General features: G+C 40.9%; 1 protein-coding gene across 1 annotated transcript in view; it reads right to left on the bottom strand.

Annotated features, from left to right (window-relative positions):
- The window catches only part of cep72 (centrosomal protein 72), a 161,343-nt gene that overhangs the window by 111,628 nt on the left and 24,772 nt on the right, over positions 1-24,943 (bottom strand). The window contains exons 4-5 of the mRNA XM_048523216.2: positions 15,832-16,024; positions 6,404-6,512 (exon numbers count right to left, since the gene is read on the bottom strand). Coding sequence (XP_048379173.2) covers positions 6,404-6,512; positions 15,832-16,024 — 302 coding nt within the window. The remainder of the gene's footprint in view (positions 1-6,403; positions 6,513-15,831; positions 16,025-24,943) is intronic.

Genomic DNA, 24,943 nt, shown 5'->3' with positions numbered 1-24,943 from the left:
CCAGTCAACTCAAGTCGATAGATAATGAGATCTTCAATCGCAGTTCTTTGTTATTTTTTCTTAAATATTTTAGTCAAAATGATTTTTTTTTAAATCGACAGTGAAATGCCACAGTTACAATCATCTAGTTCAGGTCTCTGAGTGTGAATTGCCGCAATAATCCTCCACTAATTCATTTTAATATAAAGGAGGACATTTATAAGATAATCTCTTGCAGAAAAAAATGCATTATTCAATGACAGAAAGCAGAACCACACTTAAAACTAACTCTCACTTTCAAAAGAATATGCTTCTCCTAGTATCATGGCACAGATAAACGCACCCTAAATGATATCATTCATCCTAGCTGCCATTCTGGTAAATCCATTCTGCATCTTCTTAAAGCGTGATGCGCTGAATTTAACATTACTTTGGCTGTGATCTAGGTCATTTCATTATAAAGGTTAAGCATCAACACTGTTCTTTTACATTACTCACCTCTGTTCATAAAGCTAAGAATTCATTTCTTTTTCCACAAAAAAACTTCCTCAACTTGTCCTATCAAACGGTCCATTTCAATACCTCCTTCAATAGTTATTTCATATCATGTCTCTTCATTCTTCTTACTAAATTGTATACTCATACCTGTAAATGTTAAAATTTATTGAACACATATCTGGCCATTTTAATAGGAAACTGTATGTTCCAAAAGGTTGCTGGCATCATAGAAAATGGCAAATTAATGGAAATACAAGTATTTCCAATTGTGATTAGAACTTGTTACTGCGCAGCTCTATTAGAGAGTAAAGTCCAAAAAATGATAATTGCTTTAAGAACACCATATAATCATTTATCCATTGGGCAATTTTGTGTTACACTACACCGTGAACCCCTGTTCAGGAAGTTTGCTATAAAAGTAAATCAGTAATTAATAAACCCTGGAGAAATTCCAACATGAGCTGTAATATCAGAAATAGAGACAGAGGTGTTTAGCATGGAAACAGACTTTTCAGTTCAACTCATCCATGTTGCTCAGATATCCTAAATTAATCTAGTCTCATTTTCCAACATTTGTCCCATATCCCTCCCCATGGGGTGAAACGGTGGCTCAGCGGTTAGCACTGCTGACTCAGCACCGAGGACCTATATTTGACTCCAGCCTCAGGCAACTGTCTGTGTGGAACTTGTACGTTCTCCCCGTGTCTGCACGGGTTTCCTCCCGGTGCTCTGGTTTCTTCCCACAGTCCAAAGATGTACAGGTTAGGTGCTTTGGCCAGGCTAAATTGCCCAGTGTCCAAGGATGTGCAGGTTGGGTGGATTAGACATGGTAAACGCAGCCTGAGGTTTTTGGAACGGGTCTAAGTGGGAAGGTCTTCGGATAGTCAGTGTAGACTCGATGGGCGAGTGGCCTAATTCCACAACGTAGGGATTCTAAACCATTCCAATTCGAATACTCATCCAGATGTTTTTAAATGTTGTAATTGTACCAGCCTCCACACCTCCTCCAGCAGCTCATTCCATACCTGCACCACCCGCTGTGTGAAAAAGTTGCCCCTTAGGTCTCTTTTGAATCTTTCTGCGATCACCATAAACCTATGCCCTCTAGTTTTGGGCTCCCCCACCTTGGGGATAAGACCTTGGCTATGCATCTCATGATTTTATAAACCTCGAGAAAGGTCACCCCCTTAGCCTCTGATGCTCCAGGGAAAATAGCCCCAGGCTATTCAGCCTCATCCTGTAGTTCATACGCCCCAAACCTGGCAACACCCTTGTAAATCTTTTCTGAACCTTTTCATGTTTCACATCTTTCCTACAACAGGGAGACTAGAATTGAACACAATATTCCAAAAGTGAATAATAGCTCTCATTTCTTATGTAATAAACCAATGAGACTAATAACATTCTTCAGTGTGTTTGAATAATTTTCCTCCCAATAAATGCCACTTGAGCCAAATTTACCGCTGCAACCCAAAAAAACCTGAGGATAAAATAATGCACTAACTCCAATGGTTTTAAGTCAGACTTTGCACACAGTAAGGGCATCTGTTTTTCTATACTGACTGTGAACTTTAAGATTGACGCTTGGTGTTTTGTTTAGAGTCAGTAAAGACTCCTTAATTTGACATCCTTCATGGTCCATAGACGTTCCAAAGCATTTTATACCCAAATCTTCACCGCTATGGTACAACCACCATGTTTGTGAGATGTACAAATGCTGCATTCTTGAACATGCACTCAGTGTCATGCACATCCACCCAACACTAACTGACCCTCATTATTTTGATTTCATACTTTTTCTACCGGTCACCCATTTCGTATAAAATTGATCCTCTCTTACCGATCTTGATCTCCTGCTCCTGGCCGCCTCCTCATCTGACCTTTCAACTTCGCAGTTCTCACTTTCTCACTGCTTTCCCTTCTGCCTTTTCCCTGAACTCTGTTCTCATCTGCCACAACCGCTCTAACATTTGATGCTGCACGTGGGTCTTGGCTGCTTCTGTTGTGTAAATCATAGCCAAAATAGAAGTATTTATATCAACTACCCATGTTTAAAACCTTCAACCTATAAAATTGGTTCTTAGCAGAACATCCTATTACCTCTTGGCTCTGGTTTCCAAACAAGCCAGCATTACAGACATAAAAGTTGCCCTTCTCTGCTAGCTATAAGGGACCTGTATGAGCAAGTCAAAGCAAGTCTAAACCAGTTTGGCGAATGCAGTCTCCTCCACATAAGCAAACAAACTCACTCAGATAAGCCAGAAGGGTGACTGCTGCGTGAAAAGCAAGGTGCATATTTAAGTAGTTGGAAATGTTTAGACTGGGAAAGAATAAAGGGGACTTGCTTTAAATTCTATTTGCCACTCTTCAGCCATCTGACTAGCCTGTTCATATTTTGTTGTAGTCAAGGCTTTCTCCTTGCTACTTACCACATCACCAATTACTGTGTCCCTTTCATTATCTTCATTAAAGTGCAGGTCATTTAGAGGGCACGAGGAAAAATATTTAACCCAAAGGGGTATGGGTATCTGAAATTCTTTGTCTAAGTGGATAGCAGAGATGGAAACTCTCAAGACATTTAAGAACTATTTAGATAAACACGTGCAATGTCATAGTATACAAATCTATGGGCAAACTGCTGGAAGATGGGATTAGAACAGATGGATGTTTGAGGGGGGGTATAGTCACAAAAGGTTAAAGAGCATCTTTCTGCTCTGTTAAAATCCTATGGCTCGAACTGACCTCATCAAGTCTGCATTAGAAAAGGTGAAAACAAAGTTATGTATCTTAGCCTGAATTTTTAATCAGTAATCCCTTGCTGGAAAACAAGGAAGTGTGGGTATCAAGTAAGGACAGTGTGATAAATCTGCAATACTCATGTCCAAATAGTCTGCAACACTCACAGCTGAAGGGCAGTTACTTCACAAGATACTTGAGAGCAGCCTACACCTGCTGACTGTTGAGTTCAAACAGATCCCATTTTGCCTGTGTCAAGTGCAATAGCTCAGACAGTTAAAAACACAAATTGATGGAATAAACAAACACATACTATCAAAAGGTAGGTAAGTTTGTATAGCTATCATGATCTAATTTCTTTTTAGATTTGCCTGCTTTTTAAAATATAAAGAACAGGCTACAGTCATCATGGAGTTAAAATTGATCCCTCTGCAAAGCTGTTTTGATAGACAGGCCAATTGGAGCAGGTCAGTAAAATATGAGCATCTGGATGGAGAGTTTCAATGTCCTTTGTTGGCATTTGCCCAAAGGCTCGTATCAGGTCATTACGCATGCTTGGCAGAGTTATCTCAATTATCTCAGCGAGAGGTGCTGAGGTTACAAGATCATGAGCAAGAGCTGTATTAGATTATTCGAAGTTTACTTTTAGTTTACTTTTTCTTTTCTATATGGGTCCTGAGGCCTACACGTCATAGACATTAGATGAGTAGCTATGAAAGTAGCACAAGGATATGACAAGGCAAGTAGGCACAAAGAGAAAAACCTTCACAATAAATGGGGCTGTTTTACCAAGGCAGGGCCTACAAGGGAGAAAATTACTGAGTACATCAGCAAGATAGAGGCTGCCAGGTCAGAGTTCTCACCATGACGCAAAGTTCAAAAAGACATGGATCGAGATTGGACTTGCCAGCATGACACTGACTGGGGAAATCTGTTACACCTTTATGAGCAATATTAAACTGAGATTACCAGCAAATCATCAATTACTTAAAATTTCATTAACCTCTTCTCTTCTGCCTGTCTCTCTGTAACCTCAAATTCTTCTTTGCTTTATTTCTTTCAGAAGTGATGTTCCAGTAGCTCGCGTCTGTACTTTGGAAAGGGAATCACTTGCAGAATTAAATGGGATCCTTTATAGCCCACCTTCTAATTTTTCAAATGATCAAACTAAATTCTACCCTTCAACCAAATATACTTATCTCCTCCTTGTTTAATAACCACTCAACTCCTCTATCCTCTTCTCTCCATTACCTGTGGGAGGCAACAGCCTGGTGTATTATTGCTGGATTGTTAATTCAGAGATCCAGATAACATTCTGGGTATCCAAGTTCAAATACCGCCATGGCAGATGGGGGAATTTGAATTCAATAAATATCTGGAATTAAGAATCTAATGATGACAATAAACCCATTGTCAATTGTTGGTAAAACTCACCTGGTTCAATAATGCTCTTTAGAGAGAGAAACTGCCATCCTTACCTGATCTGGTCTACATGTGGCTCCGGACCCACAGCAATGTGGTTGACTCTCAACTGCCCTTTAGGCAATTAGGGATGGGCAATAAATGCTGGCCTAGCCAGCGACACCCTCATCCTGTGAATGAATAAAAAAAATCTTCTATCTACTCCTATGCATTTTCACAAGGCCAAGTGGTGAAATCCTAGAGATCTCCTGTTTTCAACTTTTACCCCTCCTCCCTCATCTACTTTCATACAATAGGTTTTTTTTAAATTAGAGTTTCAAAAATGACCACATTATATTGAAGAAAGATATAGCCAGGCTCATGGTATTAACAATTAAAATATTGACATTTTGTAATTAGGTAAGGAAAGATATCATTTCATTGGAGGCAGCCCAGAGAAGGTTCACAAGGATGAACCTTGGTCTGGACAAACTGTCTTTGAGCAAAGGCTGAACAGATTGGGACTCTACTCACTGAAGTTCAGAAGAATTAAAGGTCATCTCATTGAAATATACAGTATTCTTAAGGGGCTTGACAGAATATGTGGTGATAGGATGCTTCCCCTCATGGAAGAGCCTAGGACTGGAGAGCATAGTCTCAGAATAAAGATGTACCAATTTAAAGACTGAGGTGAGGAGAAATTTCTTCTCTCGGAGCTGTGAGGACAGAGTCCTTGGGAACGTTTACTGCTGAAATAGGTAGACCCTTGCTTAGTAGGGGAATCAATAGGGTTATGGGGAGAAGTAGGAGAGTGGATGTAAGCAATATCAGATCAGCAATGATCCTTATGAATAGCAGAGGGTGCTATGGGGTGAATACCTTACTCTTGTTCCTATGGTTTAATGTCTTATGGTTTTCCTGTCTTATGGTTTAATGCTTTTTAATGAATTAGGGAAAAAGCATTAGGATTGTACCAGCTAACAATCTCAAAAAGTGTGTGCTGGACTGTCCCTTTCTCGTGTGCCCGTAATAGACATTGGAAGGCCACATGAGGGAACAAAATTATTTTTCATTCGTTCATCTCAAACAGATAAAGGGTGACTTCAGGCAAGTAGAGGAGGAAGGTAACAAGTGGCTGTACAATGGGACTGCACTTTTTGGAGATCAACGGTTCACAAGAGTCAATGTCTGTTTATGTACTAAGTGTCCTGAGAAATTTCATCTATAAAACTATTAGATGCTGCTCCCTCCAATACTATCTGATCTCAAAAACTCACAAGTTTACCAGATTACACTATCCAAGCTCAAACTCTCTTTCCTCAGGTGAGGCAAAATTTCAATCATTTCCAAATCCCAGGTTCTTCTCTAAGTTTTGAAACTAGACCCTGTTCTGAGTGCTCCTTGTTATCAGAACTGCACAAATACCCCTAAGTCTTAAAGACATCCATCCCACTTCACATAAGGTGCCCATGTGCCCATTACTAGTGGCCACAGATTCCAAGATCTGCCTCATCCAATACTGTCTCTTCCAGTGAGCTTTCCTTTCTCAAAATGCTGTTTGATCATCCCGCCCTACCAAGGTCCACCTCACTGCTAATAAACCCTGTGGACATTCCCAGAGATGCATTGAGAAATCAGTGTTCTAAGCAATTTTATTTGGTACGACACTTCTGTTGATATAATACCTCTAACTCAATGTATGTAGTGTGATGGGAGATCCGTTAACTTAAAAAAAAGTTAATATACTCAAGAGTAAAATTATCAACTCATTCGCCCCTTCTCTTCTCACCTTTCATTTTCTGCTTCCTCAACCGGATAATCTTGGAACTCATATGCCTGATCTGAAGTGAAGTGCATCAGTGCTGCTTTGCGCTCACTGTCTCTAATTGGTCTATCATCTGCAAGAGAGTACATCACCATTTAACATAACGGTCAACTGTGACAAAGTGGCAAAGTTACTGAACTACACTTAATAAAAAGGGTGGAGATGGCATTTCATAATTCTTCAAAACAAAATACACCTGAACAGCCAAGTTGTTGCAACATCTAATTGATGAAGATTTAATTTTGCTGTAGCCTGTGGCTAAATTAAATATTGCAATCTGTTTGATCGAAAGGGTCAGTAATTGTAAGGTTAGGTAGAAAGAACAATCAATATACACTACAAAATGCACCGTAGAATCACTTTAGTTTTTTTTCCTAGAAAGTCTGGGGAAAATACTCTCGATACAGAATCGCACCTCTGTGGATGGCCACTGTCAAGATTCTGAATTCTTCTGCAGTATCGTTTAAAAGCCATTTTGCAATCATACAATGTCCATTCGTGTCTCAGAAGTATCTCACTATCTTCAAATATTGGAATTTTTTTTTGAAATTAGATAATTTTTCTTCATGCCTAACTTTCTCTGCTCAATTTTGAGGTAGTTACTTGTATTGCATATTTATTACGGTACTGAAAATTTTCACCTAGGCCGCCTGTTCGGAAAATCAATTCTTCTTAACTTCATTCAAGTAAATCAAATAAAGTATTTGTCCCAGTCTGCAATGCATCAGACAAAGCAGGAAGCAAGTCAGCCATAAAGTGGTGGATAATTGTTCCCTAGCCTTTGATGCATGAAGATGAAAGCTTAATAGGCTAGAAAACCTGACAAATGTGCAGAAATATGTCCTGCCATCAAATTCAGATTCCTCTTGAAAGCATCAAGGAGATTTTCCTTCTTTAACGTGATGGAACTTGTCATAACAGCCATTTCCCAGGCAGAAAAACACAAGAGACATAAAAGTCATCAAAGTCTTCCATGTTTAATCCAACATTTACCCCTTTAGCAGTGTTAATTTATCATACATAGAACACAGAACATGACAGCACAGTACAAGCCCTTCGGCCCTCGATGTTGTGCCGACCTGTCATACCGATCTTAAGCCCATCTAACCTACACTATTTTATGTACGTCCATATGCTTCTCCAATGACGACTTAAATGTACCTAAAGTTGGCAAATCTACTACCGTTGCAGGCAAAGCGTTCCATTCCGTTCCATTCTCCAGGATGAACATTTCCCATCTGAGTAAAGAAACTACCTCTGACATCTGTCCTATATCTTTCACCCCTCAATTTAAAGCTATGCCCCCTCGTGCTCGCCGTCACCATCCTAGGAAAAAGGCTCTCCCTATCCACCCTATCTAACCCTCTGATTACTTTATATGTTTCAATTAAATCACCTCTCAACCTTCTTCTCTCTCATGAAAACAGCCTCAAGTCCCTCAGCCTTTCCTCGTAAGACCTTCCCTCCATACCAGGCAACATCCTAGTAAATCTCCTCTGCACCCTTTCCAAAGCTTCCACATCCTTCTTATAATGCGGTGACCAGAACTGTATACAATACTCCAAGTGCAGCTGCACCAGAGTTTTGTACAGCTTCACCATAACCTCTTGGTTCCGGAACTCGATCCCTCTATTAATAAAAGCTCAAACACTGTATGCCTTCTCAACAGCCCTGTCAACCTGGGTGGCAACTTTCAAGGATCTGTGTACATGGACACCGAGATCTCTCTGCTCATCTACACTACTAAGAATCTTACCATTAGACCTGTACTTTGCCTTCCGGTTACTCCTACCAAAGTACATCACCTCACACTTGTCTGCATTAAACTCCATTTGCCACCTCTCAGCCCAGATCTGCAGCTTACCTATGTCTCTCTGCAACCTACAGCATCCTTCGTCACTATCCACAACTCCAGCGACCTTAGTGTCGTCTGCAAATTTACTAACCCATCCTTCTACCACCTCATCCAGGTCATTTATGAAAATAACAAACAGCAGTGGACCTAACACCGACCCTTGCGGTACACCACTAGTAACTGGTCTCCAGGATGAACATTTCCCATCAACAATCAGCCTCTGTCTTCTTTCAGCAAGCCAATTTCCAATCCAAACTGCTATATCTCCCACAATTCCATTCCTCCGCATTTACTAGACACCTGAACCATTTGGCTGCCACGTTGACCACCAGTATAGCGTGGTAGCTGTCCGCAGTAGCCACAGCTTACTTTGACAGCACCTCACAGACAGGGTATTAACTCAATTGCTTGAGAAAGACAAAGCAATAAAGATAACATCATCATCCACTCCCCCGAAGTCACACCTCATCCTGGATTGGGTGAATGCAGTCATTCCTTTATTGTTGTTACTTCATCAGAATTCTGGAAACCCCAGGCTAACACTGTCTTGGAGCACCTCCAATCATTACCTGCAGAAGTTCAAGGAGAGTGTCTATCATCTCCACGTAGGTAAAATGGCCTATAAAGTAGCATTTCTAGAATCACTCAATTATTTCTAAAGTTTGTTCTTTTATCTTTTGTTTGAATGTTTTCCATTGTATCTCCTTACCCTGTCCACCATGTTATTCCATCCTCCCATAAATTTATCTGGCCTAGTTCTCTATTTAGTTCACTGTAATATGTTAATTTCTAGTCAAACAACTTAACCTCAATAGTTCCCTTTCTTTTTCTATTTTTATTTCAAGCCCTGATCATCTTTGCATCTTACATGTTCACCTACCCTTAAATTGAATCCTTGTTCTGGAAAATGAAATTGGTGCAAGATTTACCAGTGCCTACATTTCCTTATCGAATGAACAACAGATTGATCTACCCAACAGGAAATAGTTGCAATAAATAGTTTGTTTCCAAGTCGGTAATCTGCAACCAGTGGATCTTCATAGACAAATCTTCACTACTTATCATAGATGGGTTAAGTGAATGAATAAATGTTTGGTGGATGAAAGCACAATGTTGGAAAATGCAGGTTGTCCACTTTGGGCAGATGAAAAGAAATGCAGATCATTCAAAAGGAGACACATTGCAAAATGTTCTGGTATACATAGATCTGAATGCCTTCGTGTCTATGAACGAAAGAGGTACAGAAAATCAAACAGATGTAATCTGATAGTCGGGCTTTAATGCAAGGGTGCAGGGTGTGTGGTGGGGGCCATGGAATGTAAATGTACAGAAGTCTTACTACAACAGTAGAGAAATGAATGAGAATATCTTGAAACTGAAGAATACTTCATGTTGTTGCTTTGCCAGAACTTGTGGCTGCAGTTCTCTTGTTTTTTACACCACTTGATGCCAAGGAATTATTTTTCTTTCGGTGCCTGGTGAAACCGAAGATGCAGTGTACTTATATCGGCACTAATGTTGACTGGTCCTGATTACAACCAAAGTGGTTTTAGATGTAGATCTGAAATACTGGATGGTGTCAAACTTTGGGTGGTCTTACAATCTCACACCACTATAACATGATGGATATCAAAAGCATCTTCTAGAATCAAAGCTCAGCATGAATTATCTCGTGGTCAATCTGACTTACACTGTTTAAATGAACAAAAGGTAAATGAAGAGCTGGGAAGGTTAAGTAAGGCCAACAGAGAAATCACAGGCATAGAATGCATCATACGTGTCACAATGAATTACAAATAAATTACTTTATAAATTATTTCCCAAGAGAGTGAAGGTAGTTGAAGGCACATATTGGAAAATGATGCTGAGAGATACAGCAACATTATTTCATTCAAAATGGTCATTGTCATATCTGTACAAATACTGCATTACGTGTAAGTGGCTCTTTTTCCTGCAAATGTTGGCTCAAAAGAATTTTGCATGCTCAGCAATCAAAAGTGCTGCAAATGACAGTTGGGTGAACGTATTCAGTGTCAGCTGAACTGTCCATTCCAAAATATAAAACGGAGGAAAGCTCTTAACAGTAAATCGACAATTAGACCATAAGACATAGGAGTGGAAGTAAGGCCATTCTGACCATCAAGTCCACTCTGCCATTTAAATCATGGCTGATGGGCATTTCAACACCACTTCCCTGCACTCTCCCCGTAGCCCTTGATTCCTTTAGCAGTAAGAACAACCAAATACAAAGCAGAGAGAACAAATAACAAAATTGCTGAATAGAAAAAGGAGGATTGGTTAATAGCAAGATCCAGCACAACATCACAGCAACATTATAGACTGCCGAATGACCAGAGATTTGCATTAAAAGGAAACAGGTACTTTTTGCAGCACAAAATCCCAAAGCATTCCAGATCCAAATAAATAAGTCTGAAATATGGTATTGCTATAATGTTGGAAAGCAATTTAAAAGACGGGCCAGTGCTATTGAGTATCAGAGTGATACAGTACAAATCCTTGGTCATGGAATCATGGCAATTTCATGGCACATGAAAAGACCACACAACTGATCACATCTAAGCCAGCCAGCCCTAATGTCACTTTTCAGAATTTGATCCATAACCCAGCAGGATACAACACCTGAAACAAAGACAAGAGCAGGAGTGGGCCATTGGTCCTTTGAGCCTGCTCTGCCATTCATTCTGATCATGGCTGATCATCCAACTCAATAGTCTGTTCCTGACTTTCCCCCACATCCTTTGATCTCTTTAGCCCCAAGTGCTATACCCAATTCCTATTTGAAATCATGTAATTTTTTTGGCCAAATACATTTAAATTAATCAAAGATTTTTGGATCTATTCTCTTTCAGGCACAGACCTCCAGGCTCCTTCCACCCTCTGGGTAAAAAAAGATTTTCCTCATCTTCCGTCTAAACATGATATGTTGTTTTTGAAATTAAAAATCATTGCTTTGGTACAAATGTAACATTTTTAACTTCAAAACTTTGTCAGTGGTCATATTTATTTAGTCGTAATTTTAATGAAGGAAGCTAAAATTACTTGTAAGATTTGTAGTGTTTTAAAGCGAATGAATCGAATATTTCACTCTAACAGAAAAATTAGAAAAATAGCTACTATATCATAATCTACAGCAGAGTTTTGCCACAGCACATAAGAAAGAAACAATGAGGCACTTCTGTATTTACCTTTGATGTAAATCAGTTTTATTCAAATTACTGCATGGACTTTTATATACTGGTATTAAAATACCCATGATATCTTCATGTCACAGTAACAGCTCTGATGTCATAAAGATATATTGATACCAAATCAGTTTAACTGCTGTCAGTACTTCAAATTAAGTCGCTATTTTCAGTGCATCCTAGAGTGTTAGTTAATTCAATGTTTGTATTCTGATGGTATAAATAGATTGTGTAATAAACAGTTAGTACCAATTTTCCATTCATGATCTGTGCAACTCAATAAACTGAGATCATCTTGCACATCAAGTGGATACTTCAGTGCAAACAATTTTTACACAGATCTTTAAGCTCGGCAATTTACAAAAGAGAATTCATTTGTATGTACATAGTTTTCAAGTTCATATAGTGCACAAAATAAGTATTTTACCCTCAAAAATCATCTGTGCATGAATCATCAAGCAACTGGTTTTTTTACGAATAAATATCAATCTTTTGCAAGCTTAGTTCTATGACAAGCATTAGGTATTTTGTACATACTTTGGTATGATGATCTCAAATGGGTTTATATTTCCCTGTTTACTGAAACGTAGCCCTACTTTGTATCTTATGGTAGAAAATCCCTCAAGGAAACTGTGTTATAGTTCTCATGATCAAAGTTATTCTAAAAATCTTGCCAAATTTTAACAGTAATTATTATTTAATCAGTAAAGGAAATGAGGCCAAAAATAAAACACTGAAAATTCTCGAGATAGCAGGAACTGCATATACTGGAGAATCTGATATAACAAGGTGTAGAGCTAGATGAACACAGCAGGCCAAGCAGCATCAGAGGAGCAGGAAAGCTGACGTTTCGGGCTTAGACCCTTCTTCAGAAATGGGGAAGGGGAAAGGGGTTCTGAAATAAATAGGGAGAGAGGGGGAACTGGATAGAAAATGGATAGAGGAGAAGATAGGTGGAAAGTAGACAGACAGGTCAAAGAGGCGGGGATGGAGCCAGTAAAGGTGAGTGTAGGTGGGGAGTTGGCGAGGGGATAGGTCAGTTCAGGGAGTATGGACAGGTCAAGGGGGTGGGATGAGGTTAATAGGCAGAGGATGGGGGGTGGGGCTTGAGGTGGAAGGAATGATTAGGGAGGCAGGACTAACTGGGCTGGTTTTGGCATGTGGTCAGGTGAGGGGAGATTTTGAAGCTTGTGGAGTCCACATCAATACCCTTGGGCTGCAGGGTTTCCAAGCAAAATATGACATGCTGTTCCTGCATCTTTCGGGTGGCATCATTGTGGCAATGCAGGAGGCCCAGGATGGACATGTCATCCGAGGAGTGGCGGGCAGGCGGGGTGGGGGGGGGGGGGGGGGTGCACTGAAATGGTTCACAACTGGGAGGTGCAGTTGTTTGTTGTGAACTGATCGTAGGTGCTCCACAAAACGGTCCCCAAGCCTCTGTTTCTAAGATACACTACAATGAATAACTCAGTTTGGTTTTCCGAAAATTTTAAACCTCATTACTCAAACCCTGTTCAGTTAATAGCTATTCTTGTGATGAAGTTTTTGAAATTTTGATGCTAAAAAACTGCAATTGCTTGGAGCCAGGAAAATACTCGATGCATTACACCTAATAATGTAGTTTTTTTTTCAAACTTTAATGAATCAATAGTCTGTGGCAAAAAACATTTAACTTCCCCTTGGTCATGACCTAGATTATTTGAAACTTGCAAATTTCATACAAGATGGACACTAAGTGTCTAATAGATTTGTTTCTCTTTGGACCATTGCCCAATTCTCTTTTGAAACCCACAGTTGGGTCTGCCTCCATCACACATTCAGATGAAGAATTGTGGATCTGAACCATTCAGTGCGCAAGGGAAAAAGATAGCTTTCCTCATGTTACCATTGCTTCTCTTAACAATCAACCTGGATCTATGTCCTCTGGCTCTTGATCCTTTCAATAATGCATACAGTTTCCTTCTGTAAAAATCCTTCAAGAATGTCAAACCACTATCAAATCAAACCTCCTCACCGGGCAATAAATACTAGTTTTGCCAACAACGTCCACATCCTAGGATGTATATAAAAATAAAGTTGACCTGTTTTGTCTTTAATTCCCTGGCATTACATGAATCTTGCAGCATCAAGTAAATAGTAACAGAATGCCGCCATTCAGCCTTCCAGGCTCTCAACCATTACCGGCTGGAAGGACAAAGGCAGTAGGTGTGGGAACACCACCATCTGCAAGATCTCCTCCAAGCCTTACACCATACCTTAAGTTGGAAATATACCACCATTCCTCACAGTTGCTGGGTCTGTGGTTGCAGCCTGGAGCTCACCGCCATCTTTCAATAGTAATGATGGATGGGAAGTAAATCCTAGTCTAGCAATAATCATATCCCATGAACAAATGAGGAAGAAAAGCTGCTCAAATTTGTTATATCATTCAATTCAGACATGGGGGACCTAGTTTCAGGGATGTAGCACAGTCTGTTAATCTTAACTCAGTCCACAAAACTCCAGCTGCCTGTTTTACACAATTCCTTTGCAAACTTGTGAAACTTTACTGAATCAGTTTGCTTGATTTTAAACCAATACCTGCTGGTTATGTCGCACAGCATGTACATAGGCTTCCATAACCATCAAGTGCCAACATTTCCTAAAGCTATGAATTGAGACAACGCCTAAGACAAAACAGCCATTCTAACTTAAAAATATTGCCACGAAATTTAAAACAGCCTGAACATGGCAACCAGTTGTTGAACAAATACTTCAACAAGTTGAAGTTTCAAAGGAAGCAAGGCCCATAAAAACCTTCAGAAAGCAAACTGGTAAACAATTTAATTAAATATTTAAAAGGCCTATGGGAAGAGTAAGGCATTGAGTGCAAGTACGTATTGTACTATGTACTGTACTGCCTCACTTACAAAGTAAAAGAGCTGAATGGTCTCCCTCAGTGATGTAAAATTCCAAAATCTAAAATTCATACATTTTATGACTTCAATCACAGCACTTTGGCAGTAATTATTTAATCTCTCACCCCATTTAATTTTCAGCTATTGCATTCATTTTATACATACACACACACATTTCACTGTACATGAGAAAATTGGCACGATTAGACGTCACAAAGTTTAAAACAAAGTGACAGTACTTTTTTTCCTATACACTCAGCAATAACATAATTGAATTGACATAATCTGTAAAAGAATGAACTTGCACGAACCCCTTTTCACAACACAATAAGATCCCAAAGTACTTTGCAGTCAGTTAAGTGTATTTTGAATTGTAGTCATGTTGGTAATATAAAAAACATGTAAAACAAGTTGCACACAGCAAAGCGTCACAACCAACAATGTAATAATAACCAAATAATCTGTTTTAATGACATGAGTCAAGGGATAGATATGGGCAAGGGTCTGGGGAAAACTCATTTTCTTTTAGCGAGTTTTGAGAAGATTTGTAGCTCAGGTTGAGGTTCTAGATGTGAGTTTGCTCGCTGAGCTGGAAGGTTCGTTTTCAGATGGTTCATCACCATTCTAGGTAACATCATCAGTGAGCCTCCGGTGAACGCTGGTGTTATGTCCCGCTTTCTATTTATCTGTTTAGGTTTCCTTGGGTTGGCGATGTCATTTCCTGCATTGGTGATGTCATTTCCCATTCTTTTTCTCAGAGGATGGCAGATAGGCTCCAAATCAATGTGTTTGTTGACGGCGTTCTGGGTGGAATGACATGCTTCTAGGAATTCTTGTGCGTGTCTCTGTTTGGCTTGTCCTAGGATGGATGTGTTGTCCCAATCAAAGTGGTGTCCTTCCTCATCTGTATGTAAGGATACTAGTGATAATGGGTCATGTCTTTTTGTGGCTTGTTGATGTTTGTGTATCCTGGTAGCTAGCTTTCTGTCTGTTTGTCCAATGTAGTGTTTGTCACAGTTCTTGCAAGGTATTTTGTAACCAACACAGGAAATGACATCACCAACCCAAGAAACCTAAACAGATAAATAGAAACAACACCAGCGTTCACTGGAGGCTCACTGATGATGTTACCTAGAATGGTGATGAAACGTCTGAAAACGAACCTTCCTGCTCAGCGAGCAAATTCACATCCAGAATCATTTTCTTTTCTTCAAATAGCGCAACAGAATCTTTTATGCCCATTAAGAGGTCAGGGCTTTGGTTTAACATCTTAACCAAAACACTGTCAATGCAGGTGGGAGTAGTATCAGTCTAGATTCTGTACTCAATTATCTGGAGTGGATCTCAAGCTTCTCACTGTTGAAGAGCCACGAATGATCAGCAGCCAAGAAAGAATGAATGTGACTGTTGTTACCAAATCCTAACAAAGGTACTTACCTAATCGCCTAAGATTGGGGAGCATGTGCACAACAAAAAGTCGATAGTCTGATTCATTTTTGGACACAGGGTTCAGTCTCAGATCAAGTTCTTTCAAACAACCCAGATTACGAAGGAGAAAAATCTCTTTCAAACTTGTTATCTTGTTATAATATAAGTTGAGCTTTTCCAGATGAATCAAATGCTGGATCCCCTGTGTGCACAATATAGAAAGTGAAAATGCATTAAAATCTGTGTTTACTGTTTTCAGTTTTCACAAAAGCATTCAAAATTCAAAATTATTCCTGGAAACAAAAAGGATTTTGCTCTCAAGGGGTACCGTGCAACTTCATAAGATGAATGGCAACAGTTCTCACTGAAACACTTGGCACTGAAATCAATGTAAATGCTGTCAAGTTGGCTGCTTCCAAATTAGTTCTTCAGGGCAGAAAATAGCATTCAAAATTACTCAGAGAATATGGGAACCTCAGATGCTGGAGAATCCAAGATAACAAAGTGTAGAGCTGGATGAACACTGCAGGCCAAGCAGCTTTTGTGCTTCTAAGATGCTGCTTGGCCTGCAGTGTTCATCCAGCTCTACAATTTGTTACCTCCAATATTACGCTTATTCTTTAGCCCATAACTTATTTCTCAGTTCAGATTTTGCTTTCCATAAATGATTTAAGTCTAATTTATACTTTTGGTTTGAAATCAATGTGCCCAATTTAGAAATTTTCATCTGATTTGTTCAAGAGCATTTCAGAGCTCGTACAAAAGCGCCACACTGGATCAGACACAGGATTCGAAAAATTTTCCATGAAAAGATGGCAAATCATAGGATTCCTGCAGTGTGGTAGCAGGCCATTCAGCCCATTGAGTATACATCACCGCTCCAAAGGGCATCCCACCTGGATCCACACCCTTACCATATCCCTTAAACTTCACATTTCCCGTGGCTAATCCAACAAAAGTTTGCACCTCCCTGGTCATTATCAGCAACTTAGCATGGCCAAACCAGCTAACATGCACGTCTCTGGGCTGCAGGAGGAAACCCATGCAGGCACAGGGAGAATGTGCAAACTCCACACAGACAGTTGGCTGAGGGTGGAATTGAATATAGGGTCCCTGGCACTGACAGGCAACAATGCTAACGACTGAGCCACCATGCCTTTGTTGCAGCTGTCAATGAGGTCAACAAGCAACACTCCTTTGTCAGTGATTGCAAACTTCAAACTCAAACTTGGTAAATGTAATATTGATAACCAACGTAGAAATTTACAGCAACACTTAAATGGGCACGTCTATGGCAACCTGCATTTAAAATAAAGAGGGAAAGAGGGAATGGTGTTTCTTAACAATTCATTAACTATTGAGTTGATTTTTAAACTGGAACTGTGCAGGGTGAACGAAATAATGAGGACGGGTTATCTTTCCAGGCTTGGAACAAGATTTTGCCAAACTTGCAACTGATAACAGATTAGTTATTGGATTTTTGTACCAAAATGATTAATGTACAATAACCTGTGCTCTGAAGGAGGGTGTTTGAGGATTTTGACCCAGCAACAATGAAGGAATGGCAATATATTTCCATATCAGGATGGTAAATGGCTTGGTGGGGATCTTGCAGGTGGTGCTGTTCCCAAGTATCTGCTGCCCTTGTCCTTAAGTGTCAGGTTTGGGGCATCTTAGCAGTCTTGCCTCAGAACTTGGTTCTAGCCCAAACACAGATTGCAGCATAAAGCCCAGGCCACAATCCACCGCAGTACTTGAGCAGTGCGACACAGCTCAAGGTGTGATCATTTGCAGAGGACACAAAGACCCCCATCTAATCTCTTGGGTGGATGCAAAAGATCCCATGGCATTATTTTGAAGGAAGGGAAGAAATTATCCAAGTGTCCTAGCTAATACTAGAAATTCCATGAACATTACAAAAAAAAATATCAGGTCATTGACACAGTTCTTGGAGGACATTGCAAACAAATTGTTTGCTGTATTTCCTACATTACTGCACTGACTACAATTCAAAAAGTGCTTAATTGTCTGCAAAGTTCTTTAGGATATCCTGAGGTCATGATACATGCACAATAAATGATGTCATATCACTTTTTCAAGCACTTGATCCAGTTTGGGGCTGTTTGTACATGCAAGTTCACTTTTCCAGATATAAGTAAGAGAAGAGTAGTCAGCAGGCTGCCTTGTCATGGAGGGTGACCCATAAGCTTGATACTTTCCCCAATGAAGTCAATCCATTTTTGATTGGATTGCTATCAGTGAGAAGGGTAGCTTAATATTTACAAATGAAAGAGCACTGAATCCAACTGTTGTTAACACCATCACTACCCAAAATGAAATCAGCTCACTCTGCAAAAGTCAAGGGCCAAACGAAAGTCTTTTCTGGTGTACTGGACTAATACAGCTGTGTACACTTCAACCATTTCTATTTATTGTCCAAAGGGTTAAGCAATCTAGTTTTGAGAAACTAAGAGGAGGGGAGAACCTGCTGCCTACCCAGTCTTTAACAGGTATTTATGATTTTTCTTGCAGACACACCCAAACCCTGAACAAATGTGATCTTCACCAAGATGGAAAGACAAAATTGATGAGGGTAGTTGGGTGTTGAGTTCGGTGGGGGATTCCTATCAGCCTCCTTGGGCAAATCAAACTCAACCAGTGATCTCAATTTACACCACAGGATATCTAGCTCTTAAACCAGGTGTTCTCCAACACTGCAATAAACAGGTCCATTTCTGACTTGAAGGAATTCAGTGATTCAGCATTCACTATGTCAACCAGCAACCTGTTCGACAGGTCCATTATTGCCTGTGAAAACAGCAGTGTAATAAGCAGCCTAGTTATGCCCTTGAGCTATCTGTAAGCATGACCACTGACCCACACTAATGAGCTTACATGAGCAACTTGCATTTGCTTAGCATCTTTAAGAGGGTAAAACATCCCAAGACACTTCGCAATAGGACAACTAAGCAAAACTTGACATTCTGCTGCTTCAGGGGATATTGGGAGAGCCAAAACTACATTTTAAAGGAAATGTTTAAAAGGGAGAAGAAAGTGGAGGAGATGTTTAGGGATAAACTTCTGCAACATCAGCTCGGCATCTGAAGGTGCAACAGCCAAAAATCAGAGAACTGCAAGAGACCAGAATTGAACTCTTCACCTTTTTTTAAAAATAAGCCTTCATCAAATTTATTTCCAGGCCTTTTCCAGCACATTAAAAAGGTGCCAAGAAAGAATACTGGAAACTCAAATAAAAGCAAAACACTCTAGATACTGGAAATCTGAAACAAATGCAAAAAGAATGCTGGCGAAGCTCAGCTGGTTAACATCTTGCTGTGACAGAAACAGAGTTAACACTTCAAGTCCAGCATGACTTTTCAATACTGGAACTCATCGGGATATCACCCTAGATGTACAGAAAATGGTATGTTGACCACAAAAATTGTAATGCTGGTTTCCCACTGCTGTGCCTTTAGTTAGAGTTATCGTGAAAGGTTTTAATATGTAGTCCTTGCTGTTTCTAGACATTACTCCAAATAAATCACAAGTGAACATGTTTCTATGGTTGCAAACTGATCCAAATCATTTAGATACAAAATTAATTCCTCACACCAGTCATTAATGCATCCTTTATTTATACCCTCTACCGCAGATTATACTGAAGTAAAGACAGCAGTAATGCACTCAAAATAAGGTCGAAACAAAGATGTGTCATTGCAATCAGTGTGAAAGTCTACTAAACGATACCTTAATAATTTTGTGAATAAATGTCCTGCAAAGATCCAAGATCAGCTTAGATTTTACTTCAATCAGGTTAATAGTGGGAAAGGAGAAGCCAGCTTTTCCCTCAGTATTCCAAAGCTACTAAAAAAAAGGAAGAATGCTATTCAGTTACCCATGCTGAAAACAATGTGTGTTGGAGATGCAATAAAAGAATAAGCTCTGTTGTGATGTCTCTGATAGTCAAATAGCCTAACAGAATATAGTGTGCAGATTCACACACACGGAAATATGGAGGCATTTGAAAGATGAATTCTGTTGAAACACACCCTAATTTCCTTCAATACCCTGATAAAAAGAAATCGTGTTCAAGGTCATTTCTGCTAATAGACAACGTAGCTAACTAGGCTGTTTATTTATAAAAATTAAGAAATGATAACACATTTGCACGCTGAGTAATTTGTCAGCTTTATAACCTCAGTTTATATCAAAGGGAACAGAGAGCACATTAGTTCCAAGTAAAGTTATCAGGAAAGGAATTGTGTAATTTGCACATGAAAGGGTATATAATTGGCCTGATTAATTGGACAAGTAAGGTGTCTGCCTGATTCGAGCACCCAGCCTTAGACCAGTTGTTAAGAGGGGAAATCCCCCACGCGAGGGTTAGGACCCTGAAGCGGGTGTGGAAGAAGGCGCCACCGAATCTCGACAAGATTAATTAAATTAGCATAATGGGAGGCAAGGGGAGTTGCCTGAGTAGCGATCGATCTGCAAATAATGTCAAAGTGGAATATATTCCACCTGACAGCCCTTTGGGGAGAATGTTGGGCAGTTGAGAATACAGCTCCCGGACGCGGGAGAAAGATAAGACTACAGTGATAAATTATTGTTGTTTTGTTTGGTCTAGAGAAAGCATTAAGGTACCTAATATTTTTTGGCCCAAATATGGGTCCGATGAGGGTTGGTTGTGTCAAGAATTAAATATATATGTCAATCGGAAAGAACCAGTCAACAAGAGTCAGACTATGCGGCTTGTTGGATAGGTGGTGCGAAGGTAGGACTATATCCTATGACTACAGAAAGATCGGGGGAGGGCAGGGAAAGGACGAACAAGAGAAACCACAGTAGGATCCCCTAACATGTTTGCCACCTCCCTACAACCAGCCCACAGCCCCAGAACAAACCAGAACCAGAACAAACCCCAGCACCTGAAAAACAGCCAGACACTGAGGTAAAAGATACAGAACCTAGGGGGCCCAGAATTACACGATCTGCACAGCTTTAAATTGAGGGGTGAAAGATATAGGACAGATGTCAGAAGTAGTTTCTTTACTCAGAGAGTAGTAAGGGAATGGAACGCTTTGCCTGCAACGGTAGTAGATTCGCCAACTTTAGGTACATTTAAGTCGTCGTTGGATAAGCATATGGATGTACATGGAATAGTGTAGATCAGATGGGCTTGAGATCGGTATGACAGGTTGGCACAACATCGAGGGCCGAAGGGCCTGTACCGTGCTGTAATGTTCTATGTTCTATGTTCTAAAGCAGTCTTTTTTAACATAAGTATCATTAACATGTTTTACATTTGAGTTCAATATGTTATACTCTCAGGAAGATTCAAAGCAATCCTGCCAAATGAAGCACTTTTTAAAAATGTATTCATTTGTGGGATGCGGATATCGCTGGCGGGTCAGCATTTCTTGCCCATCTCTAGTTGCCCCTGAAAAGTTGGTGGTGAGATGCCATTTTGAACCACTGCAGTTTTCCTGCTGTGGGTTGACACACAATGCGTTTAGGGAGGGAATTCCAGGATTTTGACCCAGTGACAGTGAAGGAATGGCGATATATTTCCAAGTCAGGATGGTGAATGACTTGGAGAGGAACTTGGAGGTGGTGGTGTTCCCATATATTGGCTGCCCTTGTCCTTCTACATGGAAGTGGTCGTGGGTTTGGAAGGTGCTGTCTAAGAATCTTTGGTGAATTTCTGCAGTGCATCCTGTAGCTAAAACACACTGCTGCTACTGAGCGTTGGTGGTGGAGGGAGTGAATGCTTATAGATGTAGTGCCAATCAAGCAGGTTGCTTTGTCCTGGATGGTGTCAAGCTTCTCGAGTGTTGTTGGGGCTGCACTCATCCAGGCAAGTAGGGAGTATTCTATCACACTTCTGACTTGTGCCTTGTAGATGGTGGACAAGCTTTGAGGAGTCAGGAGGTGAGTTACTCGCCACAGCATTCCTAGCTTCTGACCTGCTCTCGTAGCCACTGTTAATGTGGTGAGTCCAGTTGAGTTTCTGGTCAATCGTAACCCCCAGAATGTTGTTAGTGGGGGATTCAGTGATGGTAACACCATTGAATGTCAAAGGACGGTGGTTAAATTGTTTATTATTGGTGATGGTCATAGCCTGGCATTTGTGTGACATGAATGTCACTTGCCATTTGTCGCCCAAGCCTGGATACTGTCCAGAGCTTGTTGCATGTGAACATGGATTGCTTCAATATCTGAGGAGTTGTGAATGGTGCCGAACATTGTGCAATCAATCATCGGCGAACATCCCCACTTCAGACCTTGTGATGGACAGAAAGTCATTGATGAAGTAGTTGAAGATGGTTGGGCCAGGACACTATCCTGAGGAACTCCTGCAGAGATGTTCTGGAGCTGAGATGACTGACCTCCCACAACCACGACCATCTTTCTATGTGTCAGGTTTGACACCAAGCAGCGGAGCATTTGCCCCAATACCCATCGATTCCAGCTTTGCCACGGCTCCTTGATGCGTCACTTGGCCAAATGCAGTCTTGATAACTAGGGCTGTCACTCTCACCCCATCTCTGGGATTCAGCTCTTTTGTCCATGTTTGAACCAATGCTGTAATGTGATCAGGAGCTGAGTGGCCCTGACAGAACCCAAACTGGACGTCGCTGAGCAGGTTGTTTCTGAGCAGGTGTGGCTTGATACCATTGTTGATGACACCATCAATCACTTTACTGATGATCGAGAAGAGACCAATAGGGCGGTTATTCGCCGTGTTGGATTTGTCCTGGTTTTTATGTACGAGACATACTTGGGCAATTTACCACTTTGTCAAGTCAATACCAGTGTTCTAACTGTACAGGAACAGTTTGGCTAGGAGAGCGACAAGTTCTGGAGCACAAGTCTTCAGTACTATTGCTGGAATGTTGTCAGGGCCAGTAGCCTTTGCAGTATTCAGTGTCTCCAATCATTTCGTAGAGTGAATCAAATTGGCTGAAGACTGGTATCTATAATGCCGGGGACCACTGGAAGAGGCCGCGACAGATCATCCACTTGGCACTTCTGGCTGAAGATTGCTGTGAATACTTCAGCCTTATCTTTTGCACTAATGTGTTGGGCTCTTCCTTCATTGAGGATGGAGATATTTGTGGAGACTCGTCCTCTAGTGAGTTGTTTAATTGTCCGCCACCATTCACAACTGGATTTGGCAGGACTGCAGAGCTTAGATCTGATCCATTGGTTGAGGAGTTGCTCAGCTCTGTCTATCACTTTCTGCTTTCACTGTTTGGCATGCAGGTGATCTTTTTTGTGGTTTCACCAGGTTGATCCCTCATCTTCAGATATGCCTGATGCTGCTCCTGCATGCCCTCCTGCACACTTCATTGAACCAGGGTGGATCCCCTGGCTTGATGGTAATGGTTGAGTGGGGGATATGCCGGGCAATGAGGTGACAGATTGTGCTGGAGTACAATTCTGCTGCTGTTGATGGCCCACAACGCCTCACGGGTGCCCAGTCTTGAACTGTTAGCTCTGTGCGAAGTCTGTCCCATTTCGCACGGTGATAGTGCCATACAATATGATGGAAGTTGTTCTCAAAGTGAAGGCGGGACTTTGTCTTCATAAGGACTGTGTGATGGTCACTCTTACTGATACTGTCATGAACAGATGCAACTGCGGCTGGCAGATTAGTGAGGATGAGGTCAAGTGTGTTTTTCTCTCTTGTTGGTTCCCTCACCACCTGATGCAGACCCAGTCTAGCAGGTATGTTCTGTAGGACATGATCAGCTCGATCAATAGTACTGCTGCCGAGCCACTCTTGGCAGTGAACATCGAAATCCCCCACCCAGAGTGCATTTTGTGTCCTTGCCATCCTCTTTCATCAGCTGAGGGTGGACAGTATACAGTAATCTGCAGGAGGTTTCCTTGCCCATGTTTAACCTAAAGCCATGAGACTTCATGGGGTCCACAGTCAATGTTGAGGACTCCTAGAGCAACTCCCTCCTGACTGTATACCACCGTGCCACCCCCTTTGCTGGGTCTGTTCTACTACAGAGAGACAAGACATATCAATGGATGGTTATTTACGTGTTTGGACATTGTTTGTAAGGTGTGATTCTGTGAGTATGACTATGTCAGGCTGTTGCTTGACTAGTCTGTGAGACGGCTCTCCCAATTTTGGCACTAACTCCAAAATGTTAGTGAGAAGGACTTAGCAGGGTCGACAAGGCCGTTTCTGCTATTGTCTTTTCCAGTGCCTAGGTCGATGCCAGGTGATCCGTCCAGTTCCATTTCTTTCAGTCTTTGTAGCGATTGGTACATTTGAGTGACTGGCTAGGCCATTTCAGAGGGCAGTTGAAAGTCAACCATCACTGTGGGCCTGGAGTCACAAGTAGGCCAGACCAGGCAAGGGTGGCAGATTTCATCCCTGAAGGACATTAGTGAACCAAATGTGTTATTCTAACAATTGGCAATGATTTCATGGTGATCAGTAGATTCTTAATTCCAGACTTTTTTTTGAATTCCAATTCCACCATGGTGGGATCTAAACCCAGATCCCCAGAACAGGAGCTGGGTTTCTGGATTAATAGTCTAGCGATAATACCACTAGGCCATCGCCTACCCTTACTTTTTGAAGTTATTCATACAGCATAGGAAGAGCCTAACATGTAGCACCGGGAGAGTGACAGTCATTTTGTTCACAAGCCTCCATTAATAGCATGTGAACTAAGTCACCAAAGCCCTACAGGATCTCCCATTGGAGAAGGGCGTCTGGCAGTGGCTTAATCAGATGGTCAACATTCTTCAGGTGATGTGGCAGGTTAAGAAGGAGAGTCTTTTGTGGTAATCTCAGCTTATGCAAGAATTGAACCTAAGTGTTTAGAATTTCTCATCACAAGCCAGCCATCCAGTCAACTGAGCTAACTGAAAACATTAAGGTAAAAACAATGTGTGAGAATTCTTTCAGGAAGTAATGAGCAAGTTTAGAAAAAGGAGAGCTAGTGGACGTGATCTGTTTTGATTTCCAGAAGGTCTTAGACAGGGCCACACATTATAGGCTGCTAGATAAAAATCCAAGGTATTAGGTGTAAAGTACCAGCATGGATAGAGGATTGGCTGAATGACAGAAGGCAAAGTGGGGATAACAGGCTCT

The sequence above is a fragment of the Stegostoma tigrinum genome, chromosome 2 (assembly GCF_030684315.1).
Source record: "Stegostoma tigrinum isolate sSteTig4 chromosome 2, sSteTig4.hap1, whole genome shotgun sequence".
In the NCBI taxonomy this organism is placed as follows: domain Eukaryota; kingdom Metazoa; phylum Chordata; class Chondrichthyes; order Orectolobiformes; family Stegostomatidae; genus Stegostoma; species Stegostoma tigrinum.
This window is presented reverse-complemented; position numbering and strand designations above follow the sequence as displayed.